This window comes from Ammospiza nelsoni, chromosome 9 (genome assembly GCF_027579445.1).
Source record: "Ammospiza nelsoni isolate bAmmNel1 chromosome 9, bAmmNel1.pri, whole genome shotgun sequence".
In the NCBI taxonomy this organism is placed as follows: Eukaryota; Metazoa; Chordata; class Aves; order Passeriformes; family Passerellidae; genus Ammospiza; species Ammospiza nelsoni.
In genome coordinates this window covers 10,696,820-10,724,668 of record NC_080641.1, presented here as the reverse complement: position 1 = coordinate 10,724,668, position 27,849 = coordinate 10,696,820, and the positions used below count along the sequence as shown (strand labels likewise).

The window sequence follows — 27,849 nt, the reverse complement described above, 5'->3', positions numbered from 1 at the left end:
GCTCCAAGAGCTTGATCAAGAGATTTGTGTGGAGCTGTTTTAGAAATACATCTGCAGCTCACATCTCACAAAGCCATCACATGGAAACCACTTCCTGCTTATGGTAGGTGAAAGGATTGGACAATCTGTCCTTAAATCTTTCATCCATCACTTTGCTTTTTCTTCTAGAAAGAGCAAAGAACACCTTGAGTAGAAATCACACCTGCAATACACAAAAGACACTGCAGTAAACTGAAAATCCCAACAGTGCTGAAAAACCAAGGATTAAATCATGCAAGATTATGGTTTCAAAAAAGAGAAATTCATCCCTCTGTGCTAACAAAAGTGCAATTTATTCATCCTAAGCTCAATTTATAATCACAATTATTGCCTCCTGCTATGTTTTTCATTTCTAGATGATTCAGGTGAGAAGACACACATACACACATGCAGGAAACAATCCCCTTAAACCTATACATAAAGTTAAATTTTAAATGAGAAAGGTCAAACAAGTTCAGATTGAGCAAAAGTGGAGCTCAGTTAGTTTCCACACCCCCTACCCTTGTCACAGTACCTGGGCACATTTACATTTATTCCTTCTGACAGATTCCTGTGAGGCAGGAAATTGGTTTTATCTGTGGCAAAGCAGGCTAAAGGATTTGTGCATGGTCACACAATGAATCTATAAGGGAAAAGGGATTTGGGCAGAAGTTTTCTCAGTTGCAAAAAGCACTCTAAGCCCTGGACTCTGAATCTATTTCAAACAAAGGTGTATAAGCTTAGTCACCCATATTTTCTCAGTTAGAAGTTAGTTCTGAGACCCTTAATGAGCTGTATAAATCAGCATTTTTCTAGAACTTAATGCAGAAAGACCTGAGCCTACTCTTTTAAACCCACAGAGCTAAATCTGCCAGAGTACATACACCACTGACTATTTTTTCATCTCATAAAGCAGATATGTTTGAACCATACATAAAGAAAACACAATGGAATATCCTGAAGATAATACAGTGGAGAATCCTTTCTCTGCAAGAAATGAACAATGTACCTGGACAAAGATTTTTCTGCTTTTAAACTCTTTTCAATAGGAAAATGCTTTTCATCAGTTAGAAGTACAGACAGAATGTGTGTCTTCCTCCAGCTTCATTTTTTCCTTCTTTCATGAAAAGTTGTGTTTTCGTAAATATAGAAGTGGTGTTCACTGTGGTTTGCGAGGGGTTAGGGAAAAAGTTCCTCTATGTTTACCCAAAATGGAAAGTGTTTTCTGTTGAAAACAGTGTCATGGATCTTTCTGAAGGATTCAGCGTGCTCACCTCACCCTCAGTGTCCTCCTCAATGCAGCTGCCATCACAGCACTGCACTGCAATCATCAAACACTGCAAGAGAGATCCTGAGCTGTTAGAAAATGCATGGAGGGACATGGAGATGGTGAAGAGTCTGGAGGGCAATCGGCACAAGGAACAGCTGAGGTTTTCGGTCTACTGAAAAGCTGATATTTGGGAGAAAAATATTCTCTGAACACTTGTAATTGCAGCCAGTGCCATCTCACTAGCTCAGCAATGTTATAAGGGTCACAGAACCACAGGCTTAAGGGACTTGAGAAGGTCACTAGTCCAACCTCCTGCTGAAATCGGACAAAGATGAAAACTGCACCATCTCTTTGGGCAACCTCTTCAGGTATCAATTGTCCTCATGGAGAAAAAGTTTCTCCCCACATGTGATATGAACTACTCTTGTTTCAGTTTATAGGAGGACGGGATGAGGCCCCTCACCCCAGACCATCTGAAAGGAGTCCAGCTGTGTTTGTTGTCCCTATGATTGTCCTCCCATCTGGGCTGCAACATCAAAAGTTGAACTCAAGCACATTGTGAGACTGTCCAAAGCCTCACTGCAGTGGAGGTATGGGCCAGTCCGTGCCCTCAGGGTGATTAGGTGAGTCACACTTGATTTAACCTTGGTCAATCCATGTTGTTGTCAGCCACTCTACATGGCCATCATGTCCCCAGAAATGTGCTCCTAGAGGTCTCACTCCATGATTTTCCCATTGATCCCAACCAAGGTGATCAGTTTCTCAGACTATTCTTTGAGAAAACTTCCATGTGGTTCCAGAATCAAATCTTGTGAAGCAAATGGTTTAAATTGGAAGGCATCTCAAAGCCCATCCCATACCACCCCCTGTCCCTTCCACTAGACGAGATTTCTTCAAGCCCCATCCAAACTAGCCTTGGACACTTCCAGGGATGAGGCACAGAATTTCTGGGCAACCTCTTCCATCCAGTCTACACAAGAGATAAGTCGTAGGGAAGCTGTAGTGATTTAGTAAAACAATGCTCTTTCCCTTACAAGAGAAGCATCCCCTTCTGTTGGATTTACTTTCTCCACTAAAAGCCAGTTTTCTTAAGTAAACCAAAGTGATAAGAAGCAGATAGGGAAAAAAGATTGCCATAGAAGGGAAGATAGATGGAAAACCGAAAGACTGCCTTGGGTCTAACCTGGCCTTTCACCTGTTGTTCCTTAGAGGTTTGTGAAATCTGGAGGCCAGATGGGCAAGCACACCTATGAGCCTTGCTCAGAGGAATCCCTCTGCTCAAAACACTCTCTCTTCATCAGGTTTGCAGTTGAAAAGAGCTGCTCACTAATTGCAGTAATAGTCTCTTTAATTACATATGCCAGCACACCAGAAATTTTGAGCAATTTTTTCTTTGCCCTCCAAGGACAACTTGTGACCACTCCAAAAGTGTCAAATACAGATATAAATATCAGAAAGGAGCCCCGAAGCACTGCAGAAACTCTGCAGTTTATCTTAGAGACATGCAGCAGCTTCCTGACAGCTTGGCTTCGACTTCAATTTTCTTTCTCCCTGCGCCAGGCACCATATGCTGACTGTTACACTGAAATGACACTTAACCCTCCAGCCTGCAACAGAGAGACTATATTTAAATTCAACTGTTAGGTGAAAGTGTGTTTTAGAAAAACCTCCAGGAAGCTGCATCCAGATGGTGACAGGGAAGAATCTATATCTAGGGATTTGGGGGAGGATAACAGGTTACAGCGGCATCACTTCTGAAGTTGTGGCTATATAGTGATATTCCCTTTGCTTTCAGGTAGCACTAAAACCATTGCATAATGCAACGTTTGGCATTCATCAGCTTGACTGTTTGGAAGAAAGAAAATTTTAATAAACTTGGTTTCTCTGGGATTTTCTGCACCTGTTTCTCTCTGTATGTTATCAGGCTCAACTTCTTACTTGAAGTTAACCTTACAAAGTAAACAGAAATATTAATACATTTATTTCAACATTTTGTCAGTGTTACTTTCTTTTTAAATGACAGAAAGACATGGAGGAAAGCTCTATAACTGTTGGAATTACCAGCACTGAACACTGACATTGTGAATTAGATCATCCCCAGCATTTTAGCCTGTTCCATAAAGGGAGAGATGGCAGTCAGGGAGCTGATTCTGTTTTCCAGATTCTCAAAGAAAATGTCAGTCCTGTCAGTACCTAAAGCAGTTCAACAAAGCTGTGACATTGGCACATTTTTTGACTTCAGTTTTTTGGAGGAAATGCTTTGGAGTACCTGAAGGTATTTATTAATTATTTTGAAGAGTTCTTTACTCTGGCTAATGACCCACTCCAATTTTCAAATCAGTTTTGGAGGTTGAGAACAGATGAACATGCAAATATCCACAGGCTGATCATGCATTCTTGAGATAAGGGGAACATCTGAGCTCCAGTCCCTGATATGACACCATATATTTCCATTCTATATGTCTTTCTTGAAGCAAACAGATGAAACAGGTGAATAAGCTCGCATTTCATTGTTTGGACTCAGATGTTTATTACTTCTTTTCTATGCTACAGTCTCACAAACCCTAACTTCTATAGTACTCCACTCAAACTTAAAAGGGAGCTGTACCTCTCTCTCTACAAAGCTTTTTAAGGATAAAGTGTCCAATTAAGAAATAATATCTAAATTATTTTTATTTTTAACCCAATAACCAACCACCCGTGTCCCACAATGGGGAAATTTTTATCCAATTACACAAAACCACCCAAATCCATGGAGAAGAAGGTGAAGCCTCTGCCCTAAAACCTCCATCTGATTTTTTATATATTGCTATATTCTAAAACCTTAAACTAAGTTTTCTACCATGTGATATTACACACTTCTATTCAAAGGACACACCCATAATCCCAATTATCAGTCAATTACAATCCCAAATTATCATTCCACTTTGGAAGCCTTCTCCATGGCCTCAGGTCAAATGCAGTGTTCTCTGGGGGATCAGTGCCTGTCAGCACAGAAAGTCTAAAAGTCCCAGCAACCAGGGTTCCAACATTTCATCTAGATGTTGATGTTTTCATAGTGATTGCATGAAGCCATTAGTTTAACATCATGTAAAACATTCCTCAAAACTAGTTCTCTTCAAACCCCTCTGCACACACAAACATGATGTTAATACTTGCACACATGATTACTACAAAGGATATTCATGAATATTTTGAGTATTCAGCTAATTTCAGAGAAGTCCAGAACTTTCTTACATTTTCCCAAGGACACTGTAACAGTAAATATGAAGGCAGGATGCTCCCAAGCCCACCTAAAGCCCTCCCTGTGAAGGGAGGATGATGGAAAATGGTATGTATGTGTATGCAGATACACATACATGTACACATTCAAACTAGCAAATTAATTTCAGAACAAGTACATTATAGAATATTGTGATTAGGAAGCTGTCAGTATGCTTCTCACAGAGAAAACCATGAAAGCCTGTCAATAAACAGCAGAAAAACACAGAAAAAGCATCTTTTTCAAGATAAACTTTACCTTGAAAAAATACATTTACACCTCTAAAGCTTGATTGAATTGACCAACATTTCTGTTTGACTTGGTTAGTCCCCAGCACAGCACCAATCTCACACAAATCAAACACACCTATTGTTTGTCCTCACACTTCCTTAGAGGTCTGGGACACTTCAGTTCTGCTCTTCCCAAAAGTTCTGACCTGCAAAATTCAGTGTAAGAAAGCTCAAGATCGATCTTTTAAGATTGGTCTCAGCTAATGAGGCATGGCTTGTTGGCAGAGCACTCTCCTTATGGCCCACACTGGCCTTATGAGACACATCCTGTGCAGAGGAGGACAGGTTTCCTTAGACATTCTTATGCTCCAGTGTTAGGAGCCCACAAATTTGCCATTTTTGCACCCAGTTATTTAGCTGTGCTGCAAATTCATCTCTAATCTAATTTACAAATTAGTATCCAAGTAAGAAATAGCCCAGCTCATTTTCACTCAGCCTAAGAACAGAGATTGACTTTTTAGTGACAATTACAGCCAAGCAGAAGAAGAAAATATATCATATGAGGCAATTTTACTGTGAGACCTCCAATCAGGCTACCCACAGTCCCCTCTACAACCAACACCGCTGAACTCAGCTCTAGAACCCATCTGGCAAAACCCAAAGCCTAAACAATCCCCATCTGAACACATATTGACTAATATATAGGAAAGATTGTTACACTGTCTTTTAGCTGTCATTTTTCTTGGGGGGTTTTAATCCCTCTTTTGCACATGGGGATTTCTTCTAAAAAATAGAAAGTAAAGTAGAAAGAGGTGCATGGCTTTGTCCTGCCTCTGTTCTGCTGCACTGTTAATGCAGAATGCTCCCTACCCCCTTGGTATGGGACGCATTACAGAGCACAGCTTCTAAAACATAGAATTGCAGAATCATGGAAGAATTAAGGTTGGAAAAGCCTTCTAAAATGATTGAAGCCATGCATTAGGATAACACAGACAGGCCCAGCACTAAACCACGTCTCTAAGTGCCACATCTAATGTTTTTTGAGCACTTCCAGGGATGGTCACTCCACCACTTCCCTGGGGCAGCCTGTTCCAATGCTTAACAATCCTTCCAGTGAAGAAAATTTTTGTGAGATGCACCTATAACATGGAAGCAAAGGAAACACAGGTTGGGTAAGTAGATAACAGTAAAATTTCAGCCAAAATGTTTTTCTCCTTTTCAAAATATTTCTTGACTGGTCCAGAATATTTGAAAAAAAATAACAGTTCCCAAAAGAAAGGAAATAAACACATCACCACACAACTGAAGTGCTTTTGTTGTTGGATTGGGGTTTTTTAAATAAAATAAGTACAAACTGTTATACCTATAATAGGTAGTATGTAATATAACAACAAAACCCAGAGATATAAAAGTTTATATCATTGAAGAACTGTTAGTTTGCAATTCTAGCTGCTCAAAGGTAGGGTATGCCATTAGAGGCCAGAATGAATAGGAATTCTGCTTTCTTCCACATCTGACATGGGGTGAAAAAATCTCTGCAAGTAAACCAAGAGCATGACTGTCAGTGCCACTGTCAGAAGCCAGCACCAAGGGTTCAGAGCCCTAGGAAGGGTGGAGGGGAATGGGATCTCCCAATTCTATAGCAAAAGTTGATTATTAGCAACAGAGAAAGTAATATTTTAGTAAATTATACAAGAAAATAATTTGGGTTTAGGTGAAAGATATAGTGTCATTCAGTGCCATAAACTGGTGTCAAAATTTACTTAAGGCACGATGACAAACTATATAAAATGAAGTTGAACCAATATTATGCAAAAAAATACAGCAAGAAATCTTTTGAGTTCAATTAGATCTATTATCTGAACTACTCACCTGTAAATTTTTCCTCATTTCTTTTTAAGTACCTCAGAATTTCATTGCCCTGTATCAATGCTGTTGCTCCGCAAACTCCTTTCCTGCTCCCTAATCATTAAATCCACAGTACTTTGCCACCTCCTGTAAGTAATTCAGTCCCATGTATTAAACTCCTCTAATTCACAAAATCCTCAATGATTCCTCCGGTCAGACTGAGATTTTTTTTATTTTATTTTTACAGCCTCCCACCGTTATTTATTGTATTCCTCCGTCATTCTCTGTCCCAAAGTTTTTGCAATCAGGATTTGAACCTACTAAACCTAACCAGGAGGTAAAATCTTATTAAACAATCAACTATTCACACAATTTTCCACTAATGACAGTGGAACCATCCCAGTTAATGTGAAACTTGTAAGCCATCTTCTTCAGCACCGCAATAATTCTCCTTAGGTACCGAAATAAACAAATGTCACACCGAGGTCTGGTCTTTTGAAAATCTGAGGTTCTTTTGAAAATCTGTTTCAGAATGCAAATGCTAAGCTGTATAGAAAATGTCAGTGATTGACTAGTGGGGAAAAAAAATAGTACTCAAACAGCATATTTAATTGATATGGCATTAGCCTCAATGACATTTAAAGAACATCAAACACAGAACACATCTGTACCATGAGGAATATGAAGCAAAAATGGAACTTCAGCAGAATGATCAAATTTAATTCAATGAGCAACAATAGTTAGGATAACCAAATATGCTATGCAGTAAGTTTACTCATCCTCTTAACTGTATTTGTGCAGCCTGAAATTGGATTCCATAGAAATGCAAAGTTTTACAGATTGCTGAGATCTGAACCTTTATCTTTCCTTGCAGGCTATTTGTATTAATCTACTTTTCTTTGAAGCACAGAGCTATTAAACTGTTAAAGCTCATTTAAAATGAGGCTGTATTTCTATCAATGGACCCAGATAGTTGAATTATAGATTTTAATTATGCTTTTTATACTTCGGACATACTTACTTAGAAATATTTGCAACAAAAATACACAATTAAAGAGCTTTTATTGCTGCTGATTGGTGAACTGTATCTATATTGACAGCAAGAGGTGGCTTAGCATATAGGAGAAATTATATGGGCCACTTTCTATTAGTGACTAATACAAAAACCAGAGCCAGCTTTGTTCCCCTACCTTTATTAGTACTTTACCAAGAAATCAAAGCATGTGCAAATGTAAAATGCCATGTGCTTTAGCAGTGATATACAAGAATATTTCACACTTGACTAGCACCAAGCCTACAAAACCAGCTAAATACATAACTGGAAAATCAGAATTTATGCTATTCATCTGACACATCTCACTAACTTCTCCAGTTCAGCAGAAGCAGAACTGAACAGTTTCCATCCTGTAATATTCAATCACTTTTCCCATTGCAAGCTGCAACTGCGGGATGGCCATAACGCAGGGGAAAATGAAAATAAAACATAATTTAAAAAGTAGGAACAAGCACTGCAGTAAAATGGCAAAGGCGAACTCCATTTGCTTTACAGATAGCAAGCAATATGTTACTTTGTGTTTGGCAGATCTGAAATTTAAAAAGTCATCTTGTACCATCAAATACACCTGGCATCAGAGTGCAAAGAGATACAGAATAAACATAATTCTTTCACAAATACCACCACCCTGATAAAACTTACCCAGCATGATATGAGCATTACGAAAAAACAACATAAAGGAGGTGTTTATAATGGACAATTCTTTTCTTCCAGAAATTTATTTTGTTCATTTAAGCTTATCAGTATTTTAAAAAAAATGGCTGAAAACAGAAATTACTACAAACTGCTTCAGAGGGAGCACAGCGTTTGTGTCTAACATCCTCTCTGGCTGAAGACTAGTTCCAAAATCTGCACACACATACTCACACATATTCTCAAAGTTGTATTTCTTTAGTAAACAATTATCTAAATTACTTCAGTGAAAAAAATGCTTTAAAATTTTATTTGGTACGAAAATGGTGTTCAACCAACTTGGAATTACCCAAGAGAAATCAAATAATCATAAAATTGCTGATGGTGGAAAAGACTTCTCAGGCTATCAAGTCCAATCATCAACTCAGCACCATGTTCACCTCTAAACCATGTCCTCAAGTGCCACATCAACACACCTTGTGAACACCTCCAGGGATGAGCACTCCACTATTTCCCTGAGCAGCCTGTGCCAGGGCCCGAATGCCATTTCAGGAGAGAAATTTTCCCAAATATCCAACCTGAGCCTGCCCTGGCCCAGCCTGAGGCCATTCCCTCTCCTCCTGTCCCTGTTCCTGGCAGCACAGCCTGGCCCCCCTGGCTGTCCCCTCCTGTCAGGAGCTGTGCAGAGCCACAAGGTCCCCCCTCAGCCTCCTTTTCTCCAGGCCGAGCCCCTTCCCAGCTCCCTCAGCCCCTCCTGGTGCTCCAGACCCTTCCCCAGCTCTGTTCCCTTCCCTGGACACGCTCCAGCCCCTCAAGGCCTCTCTGGCCACAAGGGCCAGAACTGGACACAGCACTCGAGGTCCCTCAGCAGGGCCAGCACAGGGCACAGACACTGCCCTGGGCCCGTGCCCACACCAGGGCTGGCACAGCCCAGGGCCCATTGGCCTCTGCTCCATCTGGGCTCATTTTTAAGTTCTGTCCCCAGCACCCCCACAGCCTTTCCCAACAGGGACTTTCAGCCTGGAGCTGCAGGGGGTTATTGTGCACAAAGCGCAGGCATCTGGCACTTGGCCTTGTTGAGCCTCACACCACGGGTGTTGGCCCATCAATCCAGCCTGTTTGGGTCCCTCTGCAGGGCCTTCCTACTCTCCAACACTGTCGGAACCCAGGACATTGCTCTGGCTGACCTGGAGGACTCGAGACCCTGGCAAGCAGCTCAGAGACCTTGGCACAGAGTCAAAGACACCTGTGCCTTTGATTTTAGCCCATGGAAACAATTACCAACTTTGTGTGAAGATTTATAAGCCCCAAGAGTTTCAGTAGAATGATAGTTAATTTGTCACAGGGTGAGAAAGTAGAATTTTGGGGATTTAGAATGGGGGTTCAAAAGGCAAGACGGAGGAATCTGGGTGTGTCCTGTCCTCCATCCTCTGCTGTGATGGCGACACTTATGCATTGGTTTAAAATAGAGACAGACTGTCTAACATAGGTGATAGGTATTGGGAAATTATTGTAAATAAAGTACACGCAGTTCTTAGTATAAAAAGCTAACACCACCCCAAGGGCAGTCACTGTGCCACAACCCGACCTGCTTGACAGATCTCAGCAGGTCAGGGAAAGAATGTAACAGATAAGAGAAAATAAACAACCTTGAAAAGCAGAACCAATGAATCTTGACTTCTTCAGTTGTGGAGCTAAGAAAAGAGACTCTCTAATACCTCGGGAGCCATTTCAACCACAGAAACCCAAGACCCAAAATTTTCTACTGCACTCAGTAATAGCTGAGCTCATAAAAAGTAAATGTACAGTCCTTGAACACCCTGGTTGTGAAAGCTTCTGCCTTCTGCCTGTGAGGAGCATGACTGTTTCTCATTTCACAGCATGGGAATTAAATCTCCATAGTACTATTCCAAACTCCATCATTTGCTATCAGTGAGAAAAACATCATCACTCTTTATATTAGAAAGGAGTTAAATAAATCCCAAATCCTAATCCTTTTGCTGGATTAGTCTCAGCATCAAGTCCACAGTGGACACATTTATACTTTTATATATTTCCCTCTGTATGCCTGTCAACTTACAATGAAGATCAACATAACATTTCATGCTAGTCTAGACCCAGAAATTTCTGTAATTTGTCAGTTCAGCCCCCCTGCTTTAACTAGAAGTGGATTACTTCATCTGAGACAGAGAGTTTAATATCCCACAAGACTAATTCACAGGTCATGTCAGTTTTGCATAATGTTATTACAGAGATAGAATGATTCCTGATTTTCAAGACCTGGTAACAGCCAAAGGGCAAATAACACAAGTGTCTTTGCCTGGGGCATTTGTAATGTGAAGTCATTAATTTCACTCCTTTCTTCCTTTTCAGCATTGACTAAAAGGGATTATCAAACCTTGTGGCAGGACAATTTAATTCAGCAAGCAGAAAACACAGGGACAGTTTTGATTCTGAGTTATAAGTTGTAGGGCACCTTCCAGATCATTTAGCTAAGACTGAACTTTCCTTTCAATTTAATGTCCTACTTTGCAACTTTTTAAGTTTAAAACTTCTTTTTAATTACTTCTAAATTCCAATGAATTACTATGGTTAAAATTCCTTTTTAAGTGATTGACATTTTACTAATCTCATAGAGTGGGAAAATGACCATCACTTAAAAAATTGAACAGTTTGGTTGTTTATTTAGTGGTTTAGATTGTTTTTGTCTCTCTGAAAAAACAAGTGCCAGGGAGTCTGATGTATTACATTGATTTCTAAGACTTCTTCATGGTTTGGGTGCCAAGGAAACACATACCCAAGTCACACAGAGCTGCTACTTCAGAATGTGTAAACAAGCACACATTTGTGCTCACCCAGGCCAAGGAGTCAGCAGTAAAAATAGATATAACCATTACTTCATCAGGCAGAATCTTAAATAAACAAACGTGCCTTTGAAGTCATCCATGTGAGAAATAGTTCTACTTAAAGGAACATCATATTTCAAAGGCAAATACAATAAAAATATCTTCCAGACACTACACAAGGCCTGAAACAAAGCATAACAACAAAAAGAAAAACATATATTTTCTTAAAATGTGTAAAGGCAAAGGTATCTAAGGAACAAAGCAGTCCTAGGCGAAGAGCTCAAGAACTCCTTTCAGATTCTTTGAAAGTTTGGAATTGTGCACCACCTCTAATGTTTATCAAACATATATTGACAGCTCTGAACACCATCAACACATGAGCACATGGCAGACCTAGAAATGAAGGTACAGGTGGAAAATCTATAGCATATGAATTTCCCATTACATTATCACAGAAGGAATCTCTAGAAAGCTGAGATTTAAATGAAGAGCTTCTGTAGTCACACACATACCTATTTTTTTCTGTACCTTGTCAAGGCTAATTTCATTATCTATATCCAGAATCATATGCAAAGACTGAGAAAAAAAATGGAGCAAAGTCATGGTAGCTCCTGTATGAAAAATAAGTTTCATGGTAATGAAAAGGAAAAAGAAGTTTCATGGTAATGTGTTTCAGTTACAGATTCTCAGAAGTCTTCTACTACAGCCACAGCCAAAATTTAACGGACAAGTTTTAGGCATAATCTAGAGTTCACCAAAAGCATGAGAAAAGGCAGCAAGATGTGACAGAATGTTTCTGCCATAGGCATTTTAATACAAGGATCTAATCAGGAAAGACCTTTTGGCATAGTCAGGGTTACAAATCTTTTCTGGATGTCTGATTCATGAGCAAATGTCCATAGCGAACTTCATTAATGGCCTTGGCCAAAGGCTCCTATTCAGACACCAGACTGCAGAGGATATAAGCTTTTCTTTCTAAACAACAGTATTCTTCTCCCTGCAAAAATGTGAATCATTAACTTATTTACTCATCTATATCTATCTTTATATTTATGCATGTATCTCTACATTCATACACATGCATATCACAGAATCACAGAATCACAGAATTTTCAAGACTGGAAGAGACCTATAAGATCATCTAGTCCAGCCGATGTTCTAACTGTTCAGCTAGATCATGGCAGCAAGTGCCACATCCAGTCTTTTTTTAAATTCTTCAAGGGATGATGCCTCTACCACCTCACTGGGTAAATGATTCCAGTTTCTGACCACTCTTTCTGTGAAGTATTTCCTTCTTACTTCTAACTTACATCTAGCTTGACGCAACTTGAGACTGTGTCCTCTTGTTCTATCCGTTGTCGCTTGTGTACAGAAATATATACTCATGAATATATAAAAACACATGAATTCTTATTCACACTGATTCATTCTCACACTAAGCACCAATATTTGGGCTCTAGACCATCAGTAAATTGACAAGAACCATAGTCTATATGTTTTCCACTTATTCTAATTTATCAAGCCTGTTGATTTGCTACCAGAAACACAGAATCTGCCAGTTTGGAAGGAATCCACAAGGATATTTGAGTCCAGCTCTGGGCCCTGCACAGGGCACCCCAACAATCCCACCCTGTCCCTGAGAAAGTTTTCCTGGAGCTCTGGCAGCCCTGGGGCTCTGCCTATTCCCTGAGGAGACTGTTGAGTGCTCACCACACTCTAGAGAGAAGAACTATTTCCTAATATTCTACCTAAACCTCCTCTGATACAGCTTCAGGCCACTCCCATGAGTCTTGTCCCTGGCTATAAGAGACAAGGATCAGCATCCATCTCTCCTCTTCCCCTCACAACGAAGTTGTAGCTGCATGAGGTCTCCCTCAGTCTCCTCCAAGTGAACAGACCAGCTTCCCCTCAAGGAAAGCCCTCCTTTGGATGCTCTCTAATAGTTCAGTATAATTTTTTTATGTTGTGGCAGCCAAAACAGCCCCCACCCCTCGAGGTGAGGCCACCCAAGAGCAGAGGGGGACAATCCCCTGTGCTGGGCATGGTGTCCCCAAGACAGGGATGTCCCTCCTAGCTACCAGGGCTCTGCTGACTCAGATCCATCTGCCATGGACCAGGACCCCCAGAGTATTTCCCACAGTTGCTCTCCAGCCTCCTGTTCCCCACTCCATACACAGAGCCAAGGTTACCCTGTTCCAGGGGCTGTCACAGACATCTTTTATGAAAAATCTTTTCCTTAGGATTTTTCCTCTTGAGAAGCTGAGAGGCCTCAGGAACAAAATGCAAACATTGATTATCTGCTGCTGTGGAATGCAACAGGTGGATCTGTGATTAGTCCATGTTGATTGTTTCTAATTAATGGCCAATCACAGCCCAGCTGGCTTGGGCAGAGAGACTGAGCCACAAGCCTTGGTTATCATTCTTTCTTTTTCTATTCTTAGCTAGCCTCTGATGAAATCCTTTCTTCTATTCTTTTAGTATAGTTTTAATATAATATATATACTAAAATAATAAATCGGCCTTCTGAAACATGGAGTCAGATCCTTGTATCTTGCCTCATCCTAATACCCCTGTGAACACAGTCACAAGGGGCAGCATCTTCCTTGTTAAAGTCCATGTTTGGTGATTGCCCATCTCTCTAATTTGTTGAGGACTTTCTGCAACACCTTTCTGGGGCAATCAAACAGCTCCTCCCAAGTTTTGTATCATCTGCTGAGTATCCCTTCCAGTCCTATGTCCAGGTGGTTAATGGAAACATTGGAGAGCTCAGGGCTGAGGATGGAGTCCTGTGAAACCCCACTGGTGACAGGTTGCCAGTCTGATGTCATCCCAGTCACTATCACCTTTTGTGCCTGACCTGTGAGCCAGATGCTCACCCATCTCATGATATGTTTATCCAGCTGTGGGATGGACATTTTGTCCAGAAGGATCCTTGAATAAAGTCTGGAAAGTTTACTGAAATCCAAAAATGTTACGTCAACAGGCCTCCCTTGATCAGTCAGGTGGGTCACCTTATCATGAAAGGAAATCAGGTTTGATAAGCAGGACTTTCCCCTCATGAAGCTGTGCTGGCTGTGACCAATGACTGTGTTGTCCACCAGGCGTTTTTCAATACCTCCCAGAATAACCTTCTCCATAATTGTACTAGGCCCTGGAGAGCGGCTGACAGGACTATAGTTTCCAGAGTCCTCCTTCTTGTCCTTCTTAAATATCAGCAGAAAGCAGAACACTTGCCAGATTTCAGGTAGCTGGGACCTCTCTGGATTTCCAAGACTGCTCAAAAATGGTCTTGCAAAATTTTGCGATGACTTCAGCAGCTTTTTGAGTATTGTTGGATGAAGCCCACCAGGCCCCATAGATTTGTAGGGATCCAACTGGAGCAGGAGATGCCTCACAAGTTCCAAATAGACTGGAGATGATCATTCTCATAGGCAGAGTCCTCCAGCTCACAGCAGTGAAACTCTCTGGGTCCATCACCCATGCTGAAGACAGAGGGAGAGAAAGCATTTAACACCTCCACCTTGTCTCTGTCCCACTTTGTGAGGTGACCATCCTCATCCTGGCATGTGCCCAAGGTATTTTTACTCTGCCATTTGCCATTAATCTATTTGAAAAAACGCTTTTAATTTTCCTCCACAGTTCCAGCAACCTCAATTTCAGCTGAGCTTTAGCTGCACAGATTTTCTCCCCACAATGGAAAGAAGCATCTCTGTATTCTACCCACATCATCTGACTGCTTCCACACATTCCTTTTTAGCCTTATTTCCAAGACAAGTTCCTTGTTCAGCCAAGCAGGTCTTCCACCTCTTCTGTTTGATTTCCAGCATGTGGGAATTGGTGACCAGCAAAACTGACCAGTGCTGATGGGCCCCAGCACCTTTAAAACATTTTTCCAGGGGACCTTGCTCACTAGTCCCCTGATCAGCCTGAGGTTGCTCTCCTCATGGCCAGAGCTGAGGTTTTGCTGGCATTTTTCCTCCTGCCACCAGAGATTTTAAACTCAAAAACTCCATGTTTGCTGCGGCCAGGATGGCCCCAAGCTTCACTCTGCTCACAAAATCCCAGCTGCAGACACACAGGAGATCCAGGAGGGCATCTTTCCAAGCTGGCTCTCACAGCACCAGTTCCAAAAAGCTCCAAAAGTTCATCCAGGTGTTTTTAGGGCACAGGTGGTGGTAGTCCCACAGAAGGTTTTAGGTTTTTAACTTTTAGGTGGTCTCACAATGATAGAAGGACTTCTGCCCACCTCATCAGTTGTCTGGCCTTCTAGTTCCAGAGCCTCATGCCTGGTGCACCCCTGCTTGTCAGATTCTGAGGAGGTGAGGAGGAGGAAGAAGAGCTTTATTCCTGTTAGGTGCAGGCACTGGTTTCCAGCCTTCATCTTCAACACACCCTTGGCTAGTAGGCTTTTGACTAATTACCCTGCAGGGCTGTGAGCTACCCTGCTTCTCCACTTCAAGGGAGGCCTGAGATTCCTGAGAGTCTTGAAACTGAAGCATGTCTGAAAATAATCAGTCTCTTGCTTGTTTGCTTGAATCCAATGTATTCTGCTTTAATCACTTGAACTTATTAATTATTTTTAAAATTTATTTTGCATGGGAAATACATGAAATGCATACAAAATGCCATGTTCTGTTTGTTAATGCAGGTTATCAGACTGCTTATGCTGTGCAAGGTTTAGCCATCATCATCATTATCAGTACCCAGTATTTTCTGTAAATGGCTAAAGATGCAGCTAAATAAAATGCAATTAGATGTGACTTGATAACAAACCAATATCTTTGTTTAATTTCTATTATTAGAGCATACATATATCAGGAAGCAAAGATATTGTATTTCAGTTCGTAGTAAAGCATCCAATCCATTCTATATTAACTATAGTCAAGAACAGTAAGGAAATAGTTCAGAATTAGCTGAAACACAAATATTTACTTTAGATTAATCAATTACATTTCCTCAGTACTCAGATTCTGCTTTTTTTCTGAATATTTGGTAGTGTCTGTTCTGTTTTGATTTTAAATTATGTCACTTATAAAAGTCAAAACCTCTATATGTGCTTTTCCCTCAAGAAATTAGCATTCACTCCTCAAAGCCAGTTTCTATCTCTTGGATAGAATGGATGCATGTGAGACCTGCATACACAACTTCTAAATTGCTGATGGGATCTGTGTGTGCATTTTTCATAGCTCTGTATATATCAAATTGTCTGGTCAGTAACAATATCTTCTCTTCTCAAGCTGCATAAATAAAGTAGAAATTGAGAGTATCAGAAGATGAATTGAGATACAGAGCCATTAATGACCTTAAGAACACTGTTATCCATAACAATCATATTGGGATTCTAGGCAGAATCGAGCAACAAGACATTATTTTGAAGTATTGCTTTTCTTCACAAGGGTCTCTGCTGGAATGAAACTGTAGCTACAAAAAAAAAAAAAAATTCACAACCAGCATAATACTGTGAAAACCTGTAGAATCAATCAATCCGAGCTAGAAGACAAGTAAGATTTGGATTCAGAGATATTGACCACAGCCTTAACTTAATGATAGTAGAAGAAAATGACAAAAATTCTTGAGTGAGCACATTCAGTGTCAGTTGTTCTTTTTCCTGCATGGAAAAGGCACAAATGCCCTTCTATACAAAGAATCACACACCCCAATCAATATCACTGGCTTTTTATACCGAGAAGGTTTCCGTACCACTCAGTCATTTTTCTCTGCATAAGGTACAAAGTGCCACCCATATAGACTTAACATATAGTCAAAAAGAAAAACCTGAAAGCCATTCTGTTTGGAGACAGCTACTGCCCTAGCAGTAAGAGAAAACAGCAACATGGCGGTTCAAACAAAAGCACAGAGGATTTGCTTCAAGTAATAAAAAAAATTAAATCCTTTTTTTCTTCAGTAACTAAAAGAAATCTTAGTAATTGTTTTCTCCTTTATGAAAGTCATCAGCGTTTGATATCCTCTACATCTTGAACATCACTGATAGTACCAGCAGGGATACTGAAACAAAGATGAAAAGGAAGGGCAATGAAAGAACAAAGACCAAACTAACAAAATGTCTTCAAAGAATTAATGAAAATGACCTGATTTCATGTGCAAAATCCTGTCAGACTACCCTGCTGACTGAAGAATGTATCTGTTATTAGTGTTAAACAGCTTTTACACTACTTCAGTGATTGCATGAAACCATTAAGTTACAGCCTCTATTATACTAATTTTTTTAGGGCAACTTAAATGATTCATGAACTCACTAACTGAAATGATGACACACCATATTCTCTAAATAAATGTTCTTTGTTCTTGGGAAACATATCAGTAGGAGGTTTGATCTAATAATTATCTTTAAATATTAGATTTTGAAAGAGAGTATATTCTGGAAATAGATTATAATAATGTTTACAAAAAATAAGATTTGCTCTTCTCTTGCCATTTGAGTTTCTTTAGGATCTTTGATTAAATACACAGAACAAATAGGGAGAAATACAAAGAGAGATTGTCAAAACACAGACTCCTGCAGTGTATTATGAAAAAAAGATATACAGAAGGCAATCTTGGCATCAATAATCTCCTTTGTTGCCAAGCTGAAACATGCTCATGTTCTTGTCAAGCTGACTCCTGAGAACACTCCTAATCCTCCTGGCACAGCCAGCACTGCTCCCCAGCACCCTGCCCAGTGCTGCCCCAGCTCATCAAGAGGAACTCCACCCTTCCTCTGAAACCCAGGAGGGTGACATTGTGTGGAGTGAGGGGATATGGGGTAGGTCTGAGTCTGGTCCCAGGCCTTTGGGATCTGTAGAATTGGGCTCTCTGATCAATAAAGTCTTCAATAATTGAATGACTCTCAATAACTCTCTTGATAAATAACTGAATGTTCTGCAGACCCTGTAGGAAGCCAGAATCACTTAAAAAAACACTGTGCCTCCATGGGCTGTCATGCTTTCAGAGACTCACAAAAATGGTTTGGTTTGGAGGGGCACTTAAAGTCCATCTTATTCAGCCCCCTGCCATGGGCAGGGACACCTTCCACAATCCCAGGCTGCTCCAAACCCTGTCAAACCTGGCCTTGGACACTTCCAGGGACAGGGCCTTTTATCCAAGACCTCCAAACGTGGGCTGATATTGTGGAGCAGTCTCAAAAATGAGCTTGATTTCTTCTTTGTTCCTGACTAAAAAGTGCTTTCCTTCACCAGCAGCACATGACTTCTCTGCCATGCTAGTTTAGAGATGTCAGAGAGCTGGAAAATGGGGTCATTTTGGGAATCAGAACTGCCTGGCTTGTTGTGATTATATTGCAAAAGTTCCATATTATTGTCTCCCTATTGCAAGAGTTTCATACCTCCTTGATGGTTCTCCTAGGCAGCTCCTCAAAGCTCCAGCTCTTTTCTCAGTAGCCAACAAACTGCAGCTCCCCCTCAACCACCCAACCCACTCTTTCATAGCACCCTTCTTCTTATTGGTTACAGCTGTGGTCTTTAAAGTCAGGTCTCCTCCTAATCTTTAATAATTAGCCCAGCTGCAACTCATTAGGGGTAAGATTACTTTCTATACTACCTTTATTTTCTTATATTCTATGCTCCTAGATTCCTGTCCATGTCTGAGCCCTTATTTCTGTCTGCCCTTTTCCTGGGACACAAGTACCCACCAGATCTCAGGCTTTTTCATTGTTGCCCATGGAAATGTCATTTATCCATGCATGGCAGACCCCTTACACAACTGGGATTGTGAGCGCAGACCTAAACAAGCGTCCAGTCTTTATCTTCTCCATCTTTCTTGTCTCTGATATCCATCTTTGGAGTCCCCTGTTTGCCCCAGTGATATTGGAGACAGCCAAACCCTCCTTCACCTTTGTGAACCTCCAGTCTAGGGACTTGTCAATCCGTTAATATTCTGGCTAAACTAAACTAGGTTCTGGTTATAATTCATCTGAAAACATGTTCTAAACTTTTCTGTTATGTATGCATGGCTTCTCAGTTTAAATTTTCTCTTATTTCCACCTTTTCACAAGCACGTACCCTCCAGAGAATTCCCTGGATAAAGAGAAAGAAACTAATACCATATTGATATTATATAATCTTGATAACAGGAATTGCTAATTGTAAAACATCATGGCCTGGTATGTTTTAGGCTCTAAAATTAAACAAAAAATTCTTTCCTATGAAAGGGGTTTGCATTTGGAACAAAGGGGTGGAAATTCAATGATTTTGGAGGATGTTATCCAGGTATTTCTAGACCTGGAAATATGGTCATCTAAAGTTTTAATTTTGCTCAGGCATGCGCTTATTCAAGCAGTTTCACCACACCAGTTATTTAACTGGTGCCATGTTTTTCTATGTCCAGCTATCTAGAATAAGAGAGGCTGTTGTATCACAATCCAAAATCAAACTCTTTGATGTTTTTCATATCCAGACATTCTTAACAATGTACTGGGCTACAAATATTATATTTCTAGTGGAAATGTATCAACTCAAAATCCCTAAAACTCTCTTCAAGCTCTTCCCTCTTACCAGCCTGTGAGCCCCTGAAATTCTAAAGAGGATTTAGTGCATTCTCAAATCTAGACTTTTGCAAATATTCTGATGATGATTCACCTGATTTCTGTACATTTTATCCACCAAGTTGAATGGAATAATCCCTAAAGGAACCAATTACAACACAGACCAGAAGCTATTTACTGATCGAGCCAATTGCTGGAAAAGGCAGAGATTTCTGGTTTTCCTGTTATTCCCATTAAAACACCTGTATTGAAACCCACTTTTGGAAGACCTTTGTTAGTTCTTCTCCACACTTTGAAATTCCAGATTAATCAGTTCAAATCACTCTCAGGAAGAGCACAAGGAAATGTTATTCCAGATTGACTAATGTTGGCCCTATTTAGGTTCACACACAGGAGTTGAAACATATTAGTGAGCGCCCTGTTACAGTCTTGAGTCTTGCTCACTTTGCCCTATGGGTTCAGAGGATTCAGAACACAGGAGAGGAACCCATTGTGTTCTTATCTTTAAGTTGATAGCATTATCTTCAAATGCTTCTATTTTTGTAGCTGTTGATGAACACAATCACTTTTAAAACAACCTCTAAGGGAATCTTCTCAAGCTACATGAATGCCAGGCTGCCAAGGGCAACTCACTGCTTCAAGAGATTCCTTTCTTTAACATTTTGCAGAGCAATACTGGGCACTTGTTAGGTGTAGTTGCCCCAAAGGATGTCAATGGTCACTAAAACTTCATCCACTTGTATCTGCATCACATCATAAAACCCTTTCCTCCTAGGGTTCTGTAACTTTGTATGTCCCAGAATTACTTTAATGATTAGGAACCTTTTCTCAAGAACCAACCTAAATTTATTCATAGCCAGTTTATACCAATTCAGTTTTGAGACAGTAATGGCTTTTGGTTTAGATAGCTCATCTTACTTTATAATATGTATTCTGTTGGCAGGAATTCTATCCTCTTTCATCTCTGTTTTTCCCCCTCTAAATATTGTTAAGTATTTCCACCTTAAAAGAAAGAGTGAGGCTCTTTCTTCCCCTGATTTTTCACATCTGTTTCAGGTTTTAAATCATTTTGCTTCAACAAAACTCCACACTATCCCTGAGGAGATTTCCTCAAGACCTTATTTGATAGGTTGAATACTTCCCTATCTCTGTAGAAATTACCTCTTCTGATACAATGTAAGTTCTTTGCATAATTTCACAATCACTCTTTCCATCCTGGTAACCTCTCTGTCTCATTTCTGTTTGGATTTAAATTCCTTTGTCTGGGTAGCTGATTTACATAAGAGGCACAGCACTCCTTTTGTGTATTAAATAACGAATTATAAACTTGGTTTTCCTTGCCAAAATACTTCTTGATGCTAACTGCTGGAGCCACCTTCCATGAAATGTTGACAGAGCATTCCCATGGCTTTAGGGGTTTTCAGCAGCCATCCAGGTGCCTTCTTGGTGGTTTTCTTCATAGATCAGTGATAAAGAATACCACCAAAAACTGTGCCAATTATTAAATTTCCTGCAGGAGGGTATTTCCTTTGAAGCATTACAGGGAATAGAGCACTGCCATAATAATCACATAATCAAAACAACCAGCCCACAATTTCCAACTTATTACAATGTTGATAACCAGTTGTATATTATTTAGTGTTCTGCAATATCAGATTAAAACTTATTTCATATTTATTTGTCTCTTTCCACTCTGTTCTGTAACACTGAATACTCCTGGCCTTGGAGAGAGCCAGCTTGTTTGCCCATGAACATAACTGAACCTTAATTTATAGAATAAAACATGGGTGGCAGATTATTTTTCTGCTGGTACATTCCCACAATTGATGCACTAGTTGGTTTTATCACATGATTGTTTGATGCTACAAAAGCCATTCATGGAGATCAGAAAAAATGTAACTTTTATGCTTAAAAAAAATCTGATAAAGACCTCCTATTAGAAATTGGGCTCAGTTAATCAGTGTGTTCCTTGGTGCAAATCCTAGGCTTCATCCCAATAATTTATAACAGATTCATGGTCAGATGAACACTTGTTTAGAGTGACCACAGGGTGTGGATACAAAGCAGTTGCTTTTTGCCTTATTAGCATGCAAACAGGGAGCTTTAAGCTGAAAAAGGGTAAATTTAGATTGGATATTTTTCCCTGTGAGGGTGGTGAGGCCCTGGCACAGGGTGCTCAGAGAAGCTGTGGCTGCCCCTGGATCCCTGGAAGTGTCCAAGGCCAGGTTGAACAAGGCTTGGAGCACCCTGGGATTGTGAAAGGTGTCCTTGTCCATGGGATCTGAAGGATCTTTAAGGTCCCTTCCAACACAACCAATCAGTGATTTCACGAAAACAGAAAATTGAGTGATCAATTTTCTTATTTTAGCCTAAAAGTCTGACTGCATTAATTTTAAATGGAAACAGGTTATGTAAAATAAGAACTGAAAAAAGTAAGCCTACTGAGTATCATTAAAAACAATTGCCATATGTGAAATTAAACTTTAAAATCAGTCTGTCTCCTGCCACACAAGTGACAGAAATAAAAGAATTAGCACAACATTGTTTTACTCAATAGCTGAAAAATAATGACAATGTATCCTTCGAGTAAATTCCATTTTAATATTCTTTGTTGTTCTCTCTACTGGGTGCTTTTCCAATTTCTCTGTCCTATTATCTGATTTTAATCATTCTGTATCTTTCATGGGCTTGCAGTGCATGACCTCGACCCCATTTAAACCAGTGTCAAACAATGGTACAAGACAAAGGCCTTTGCACCTGTAACTTTGGTATTTACAGCAAAATGCATTACTTAATATAACCAAGAGCAGAATAACATGTATTCTCTGCTTTTTAATATGATTTTGATTAAAATAGAGAATGTTTTTAATGAGGGAATGAAATAAAATCTTGTGATATTACAGATTCCATCAAGATTTAATTTTTTTCCACATCATTACCGCCTCTCCTGAGACTGCAAATGGAGGGGAAATGAAAATACCATTCTAGTCACTGAATAATTGTTCCACTGTTGGAAAGCAAAAATCAGACAGCAGTCTCATGCTGAAATCTCCTGCTACACACCTTGAACTATGACATGGAATATGGGCAACTCACTGCTGGCTTTATGTTATTTTTATTAAGGCTGTTTCATTTCTGCTAGTTGTAGACAAACAGTCCCAGTGTGAGGTTGTTCTTCCTAAGTTGGTTCCCATGGGCAGCAGGACTTGATGGGTTTTGGCAGAGAGATACAATTGGTCATCTCTTGGGTCAGCCTGGAGACCCAGGAGGTGAGCTGCTACTGCTCAGAGCCCTGTTGGTTCTTCTGGAGCCAGCCCCTTTTAGAAGACAAGCATTCCTTTAGGTAACCTGCAGCCTCTTGCCACATTTGTGCCATTAAAAAAGAAAAGGGGTCCTCAGTCATTTTCTGTCTGACCCCACTGTGCTACCAACATCCTGCCAGGAAGGGTTCAGATGGGACACAATCCCCTGGAGTCCCTCACCCTACACATCTCACTCATTCTTCACCACATAGATTTTGAGCTGGCATGGATTTAAAATCAAGGAAGAAGACTTTCCTTCATCCTTAACCTTTAAATTTCAGGTCTCAGGTGTGTGGTTCAAGGGCTGAACTAAGGGCTCAGGGACTGGAGGGGCTCTGTTAGCACCTTTCTCCCTGGTTAATTCAGCTGAGTCCCTGCAGGCAGGGGCTTTCCTCCTCCTTACCTCTCCCTTCAAATAAGGACCTGTCCCTGAGGGATCCTTTCCATTAGGTAAAAGACAGGTGAGGGAATGAACAGACAATAAGGCTCCAAGTCCTAAAGAAGCAACAGAGAGTAAATTTACAGTGTATGGCTTCTAACAAGGTCACGGTGTTCTGCACTGCTCACTAATGGGACCATATTTTACAGGGAAACTTTACAATAAGATTTGTTTTTGGAGGTTGAATCAAAAAAGTACAGCTTGTGGCTCTTTTGGCTTCCTGGAATAGGCAGAGAATGGAACTAAAGCTGAGAAACATTTTCTGTGGGATTGTGTAAATTAAAGTCAATTGAAACCTATGCACAAACCCAAATAAATATTAGCAGTGTGATTACAGATCTGTGAAACTTAACAATGTTGCTGTAATGATGGCTGAGAGGAGGAAAATTCTCAAGGACCTGATTGTAAGAGCTCAAATGAAATACAATTCCATCTTTCATGTTTTAGCAAGATAATTTTGGTTCAGTTTTGACTAATACAGAATAATGGGAATAAAATATGCTGCCTCAGTCTCTGCATTATTGGCTTTACATTATTGGTCCTGACAGCTGGCTTTTAAAATGCAGTAAATATTGGGCAATGCTGTTCTGTTAAGACAAGCCACTTCATCAAGCATATTTCCAAATCACACTTTATTTTCAAAATGGGTTTAATTTCTCTGTAGATCGCAAAGGAGCCCACTGCAAAATTGACCTGCGACAGAGTGCCCTCTACTGCATGTATTTGGGAAAGGAAAATAAAGCCAACTCCTTAAAAATAAAATCTTTACATGCTGAGGCCAGCACTTTTGTCACAGGCTACTGGACACTGAATTAAATATAATATACATATAGACATATAGCACTCTTACCTTCTTCTAAAGGACTAGGGAATAATATCCCAAAATAGGTATGACATTTACACAACCTCTTCTGTGCTTTTCAGTGAAATCAGTGTGTGTCTTCCCATACCAACATGGTCTGTGTTTGTAGTATGGACAGTTATTAAGGGAGCTGAAAATCTGTCCTGTATTGCCCTGCTGCCCCACTTGCTTTTGGCTGTTGGGAGGAATTCATCACAATTTGAAGTAAAAAGTCTCTCTGCTTATAGATTTATTTTCCCAGTCTTTAATCTCTCCTGGTCTCTCATTTGTCCTTCAGTCTATTTGCCATTAGGTCACTCATATTAGACTGAGCTCCCCTTTTCCTGCCCATATAATATTGGATGCTTGATAATATTGGATGCTATTGAGTTACACCCATTGCACATGATTGAGGAGATATTTCACCAGTGCTGTCTCAAAATAGAGACTTACAGGTTACAAACATTTCATTGAAGCAATTCCACAGCAAAGCCCAAATCCTCAAGCAGACCTATACTTTTGAAGTCTTCCTTTTATTTTTCTTTACTTTGGGCCAGCCTAATGCTGAGATTTGTGATGGACCAAACTACCTGCAACCTCTGTTAAAATTCACAGTGGCTCTTATCACTCGATTCCTCAGAGAAGCAAACACCCCTTTTCAAATCAATGGCATAGATAAACATTAAATGGCATAAACCAACATTAAACATTTTTGAGTCACTTTTGAAATGCCCTCCTTTGTACCATGAAGTCTGTTCTGTCAGCAGTATATGCAGAGCCACAATTGCATTCTTAAAACCTCAGCTTAAGTCCTGATGAGCCACACAGAAAGCAATTGATGCACGATCAAAGGTGATCCCTCTGCAACCAAAGGTGGTGTTTGAATCCCTAGCACATTTTTGACCATATCACTAGGACACAGTAGAGGTAGGCAGTAAACAACAAAGTTTTTCAGAACAACATAATCAATTATCAAAAGTTCTTCAAACAAAACAGATACAACACAAGCAGCATTCCCATAATACACAGTGGCCTTGCATATATTTCAGCAATGAATTTGGTGTCTATAGATTTGTTCCCACAACTGAACCTTTCCCTTAAAGGAAACCCTTATTGATAATTTACAACTTCTAAGGATGGCATCTGTGTAATTGCTTTCCCTTTGCTTCATACCTGTAAATCTTGTATCTTGTGCTAAATCCCTGTCGACTTCTGTCCACAAAATCAGTGTATTCCTGTGAGCGATGGAAGGGTCCCTTATCAGAGAGGAGCCAGTCGAAGGGGCTTGTGGCATGCTGATCCGAGACAGCAGCAACTGCTAAAACCCAGCAATGAAGACTCAGTGCTATCCACTCCCATAGAGCCATCAGAGAGAACAATTCAGCACCAGCACTGCATCGCCATATCATGCTTCCACTGGGGACTTAGAGCCTTCATTCTCTTAGCTTTCCCTCAACACCTAGACAAAATACACAGTCAATTAGATAAGCACACACTAGGCATCCCTTGGAAGTAGAAACAAGTTTCCTTTCTTTCAGCTTAAAGAGATAGTGGCCTCCACTTTATTATATTTTACATTAGCATAAACCCCACTAGGCTAGTTAACAGTGGAGTGTTTCAGTACTTCAAATGCTGTGAAACTAATGTCTTCATTAACATCATCAGTGATAATATTTACTGTTGAAGGGAAACCTTCACAAATCATCAGGGGAGGGATTGTTGGGGGTTTTTCCCATTCATGCTAGTCATTAATGAAAAATATGCAACATCAGGTTCTTGACTGTTAGCAGCAGTACAAAAATCATTCAGCAATGTCTGTACATAATCATGATGTACACTAGTACAAAACCATTCAGCAATGTCAATACATAAGCTCACAGTTCACACATTGGACAGAAAATAAGTGAGATTCAGAAGACCCACACTGCTTTCTCTTGGGAAAATTGCATGGTGGTTTGTCTTCACTGCAAAATGTGGTTAACAGAGACAGTTCCTCTGTCCAAAGCAGCATCACTGGACAGAGTGACTGCCCTGACCAAGAGTTCTGGAGCTGCCCACAGTGCTGAGCTCAAGTGACTTACACCAACTCCAGATGCTGAAATTTTGGGTATCCCTAACAGCAGCATTTTACTTTCAGTCCAAATTGCTTCAACTCAGTGGATCAGCCTAGAAACACTTTTTTTTAGCACGTAAAAATGGTGCTTAAACAATTTTTTTTTGTGTCCTGTCACAGATCAAGTATTGATTGCATCATGTAGGAGCTCAGTGAAGACAAGCCACAGCTTCCCTCTGTACCTCAGACCCATACCTGTGGAATGGGCTAATATTTCTAATATCCTGCAGAGATTTAATTGAAGCATCTATGCATGATCATGAGGCTTTCAGAGATGAAAAAGGTCATGTTGATTCCTAAATTTATAGAAGAATTCACTTCCAGTTTTCAGTCTAAGTTGAAACAGCACAGAATGAATTAAAATACATGAATGTGAGAGCTTTAATTTTTCTAGCTGATGAGTTTACAGGGAATAAAATGCTGGATTTACATTCACTCAAATCAGCACTCATCATGACATTTTCACCTTTGCTAGGGTTTTTGGAACTTGGTGGGAAATTTTTCCTTCCTATCAGTAAACTGGTCTGTAAGTGAACCCTAAAAGTTGGATATTTCCAACAGAACAGTCCTGCAACTGAACACCCCCATCCATTATAATGAAAATTGTGTCACTGAATAAATTTGCTCTGTGCATATATGTGAGATATTAATATTCTCAAGAGCCTGCAGGAAGCTGACTGCCTCCAGGAGAGCACAGAGGTTCTTGTGAACCAACAGGAATTTACAGCTGAAGAATATAATAACCTGTCTATACAACCAGATAAATACTCAGGCTTTATGTGGTGTAATTGTTTGTAACATGATTTGGACATGATTCTGCAAACAATAAATGTATAAAGAAAGACCCTGCTCATATTTCACGCTGAGCATGTACCAAGACACTGAATTATAACCATAAACAGTTACAGCCATGCTGTTGTTTCTGGCCATAAAACACAGATTGCATTAATTTTATAAATCCTTTTGAAATTAAATTCCAGGAGTCTACAACAGAGACCTCTCAAACTTTTATTTATGCTCCCAAGCCATCACTTCCATGTAAAAAGAGTCTGCATATTGAAGTTTGAGTATCGTATTCCTAGGCTGGTGGTGTTTTGGGGTTTTTTTCCCCTTCAAATTCATGTATTTTAGATTACTCCACTGCATAACCTTGCTCCCACTGTATGAGACAGTCTGCACAGATTTGAAGCAAAACTGAAATGCAATAGATTGCTCTACTGGCCCATAAAAGCCATAAGGATCATTTGGTTGCCGTTTCCTGTTAAAAATAGATCAGTATAAATGAAGAAAACATTCCTGTCACTTTCAGACAGGCCAGACCAGCCTTTACATCATGACAGAGTGAAAATCCACAAATGCTTTTGTCTCTTCTGATCATTAATCAGGGAAAAATATATTGCACAGCATATTCATTCCCTTCCATCATCATTAGCACAGACAGGGAAGATGCTGGTCATAATTTTTGACATTATATGAAGCTACAGAAAGTATGT

The 27,849-nt window shown here is 40.0% G+C and overlaps 1 protein-coding gene across 1 annotated transcript in view; it reads right to left on the bottom strand.

Moving 5' to 3' along the window:
- Positions 1 to 27,849, bottom strand: part of BRINP3 (BMP/retinoic acid inducible neural specific 3) — a 199,066-nt gene that overhangs the window by 155,220 nt on the left and 15,997 nt on the right. Inside the window, exon 2 of the mRNA XM_059478341.1 lies at positions 25,417 to 25,702. Within this exon, the coding sequence (XP_059334324.1) occupies positions 25,417 to 25,652 (236 nt within the window). The 5' untranslated portion in view covers positions 25,653 to 25,702. The remainder of the gene's footprint in view (positions 1 to 25,416; positions 25,703 to 27,849) is intronic.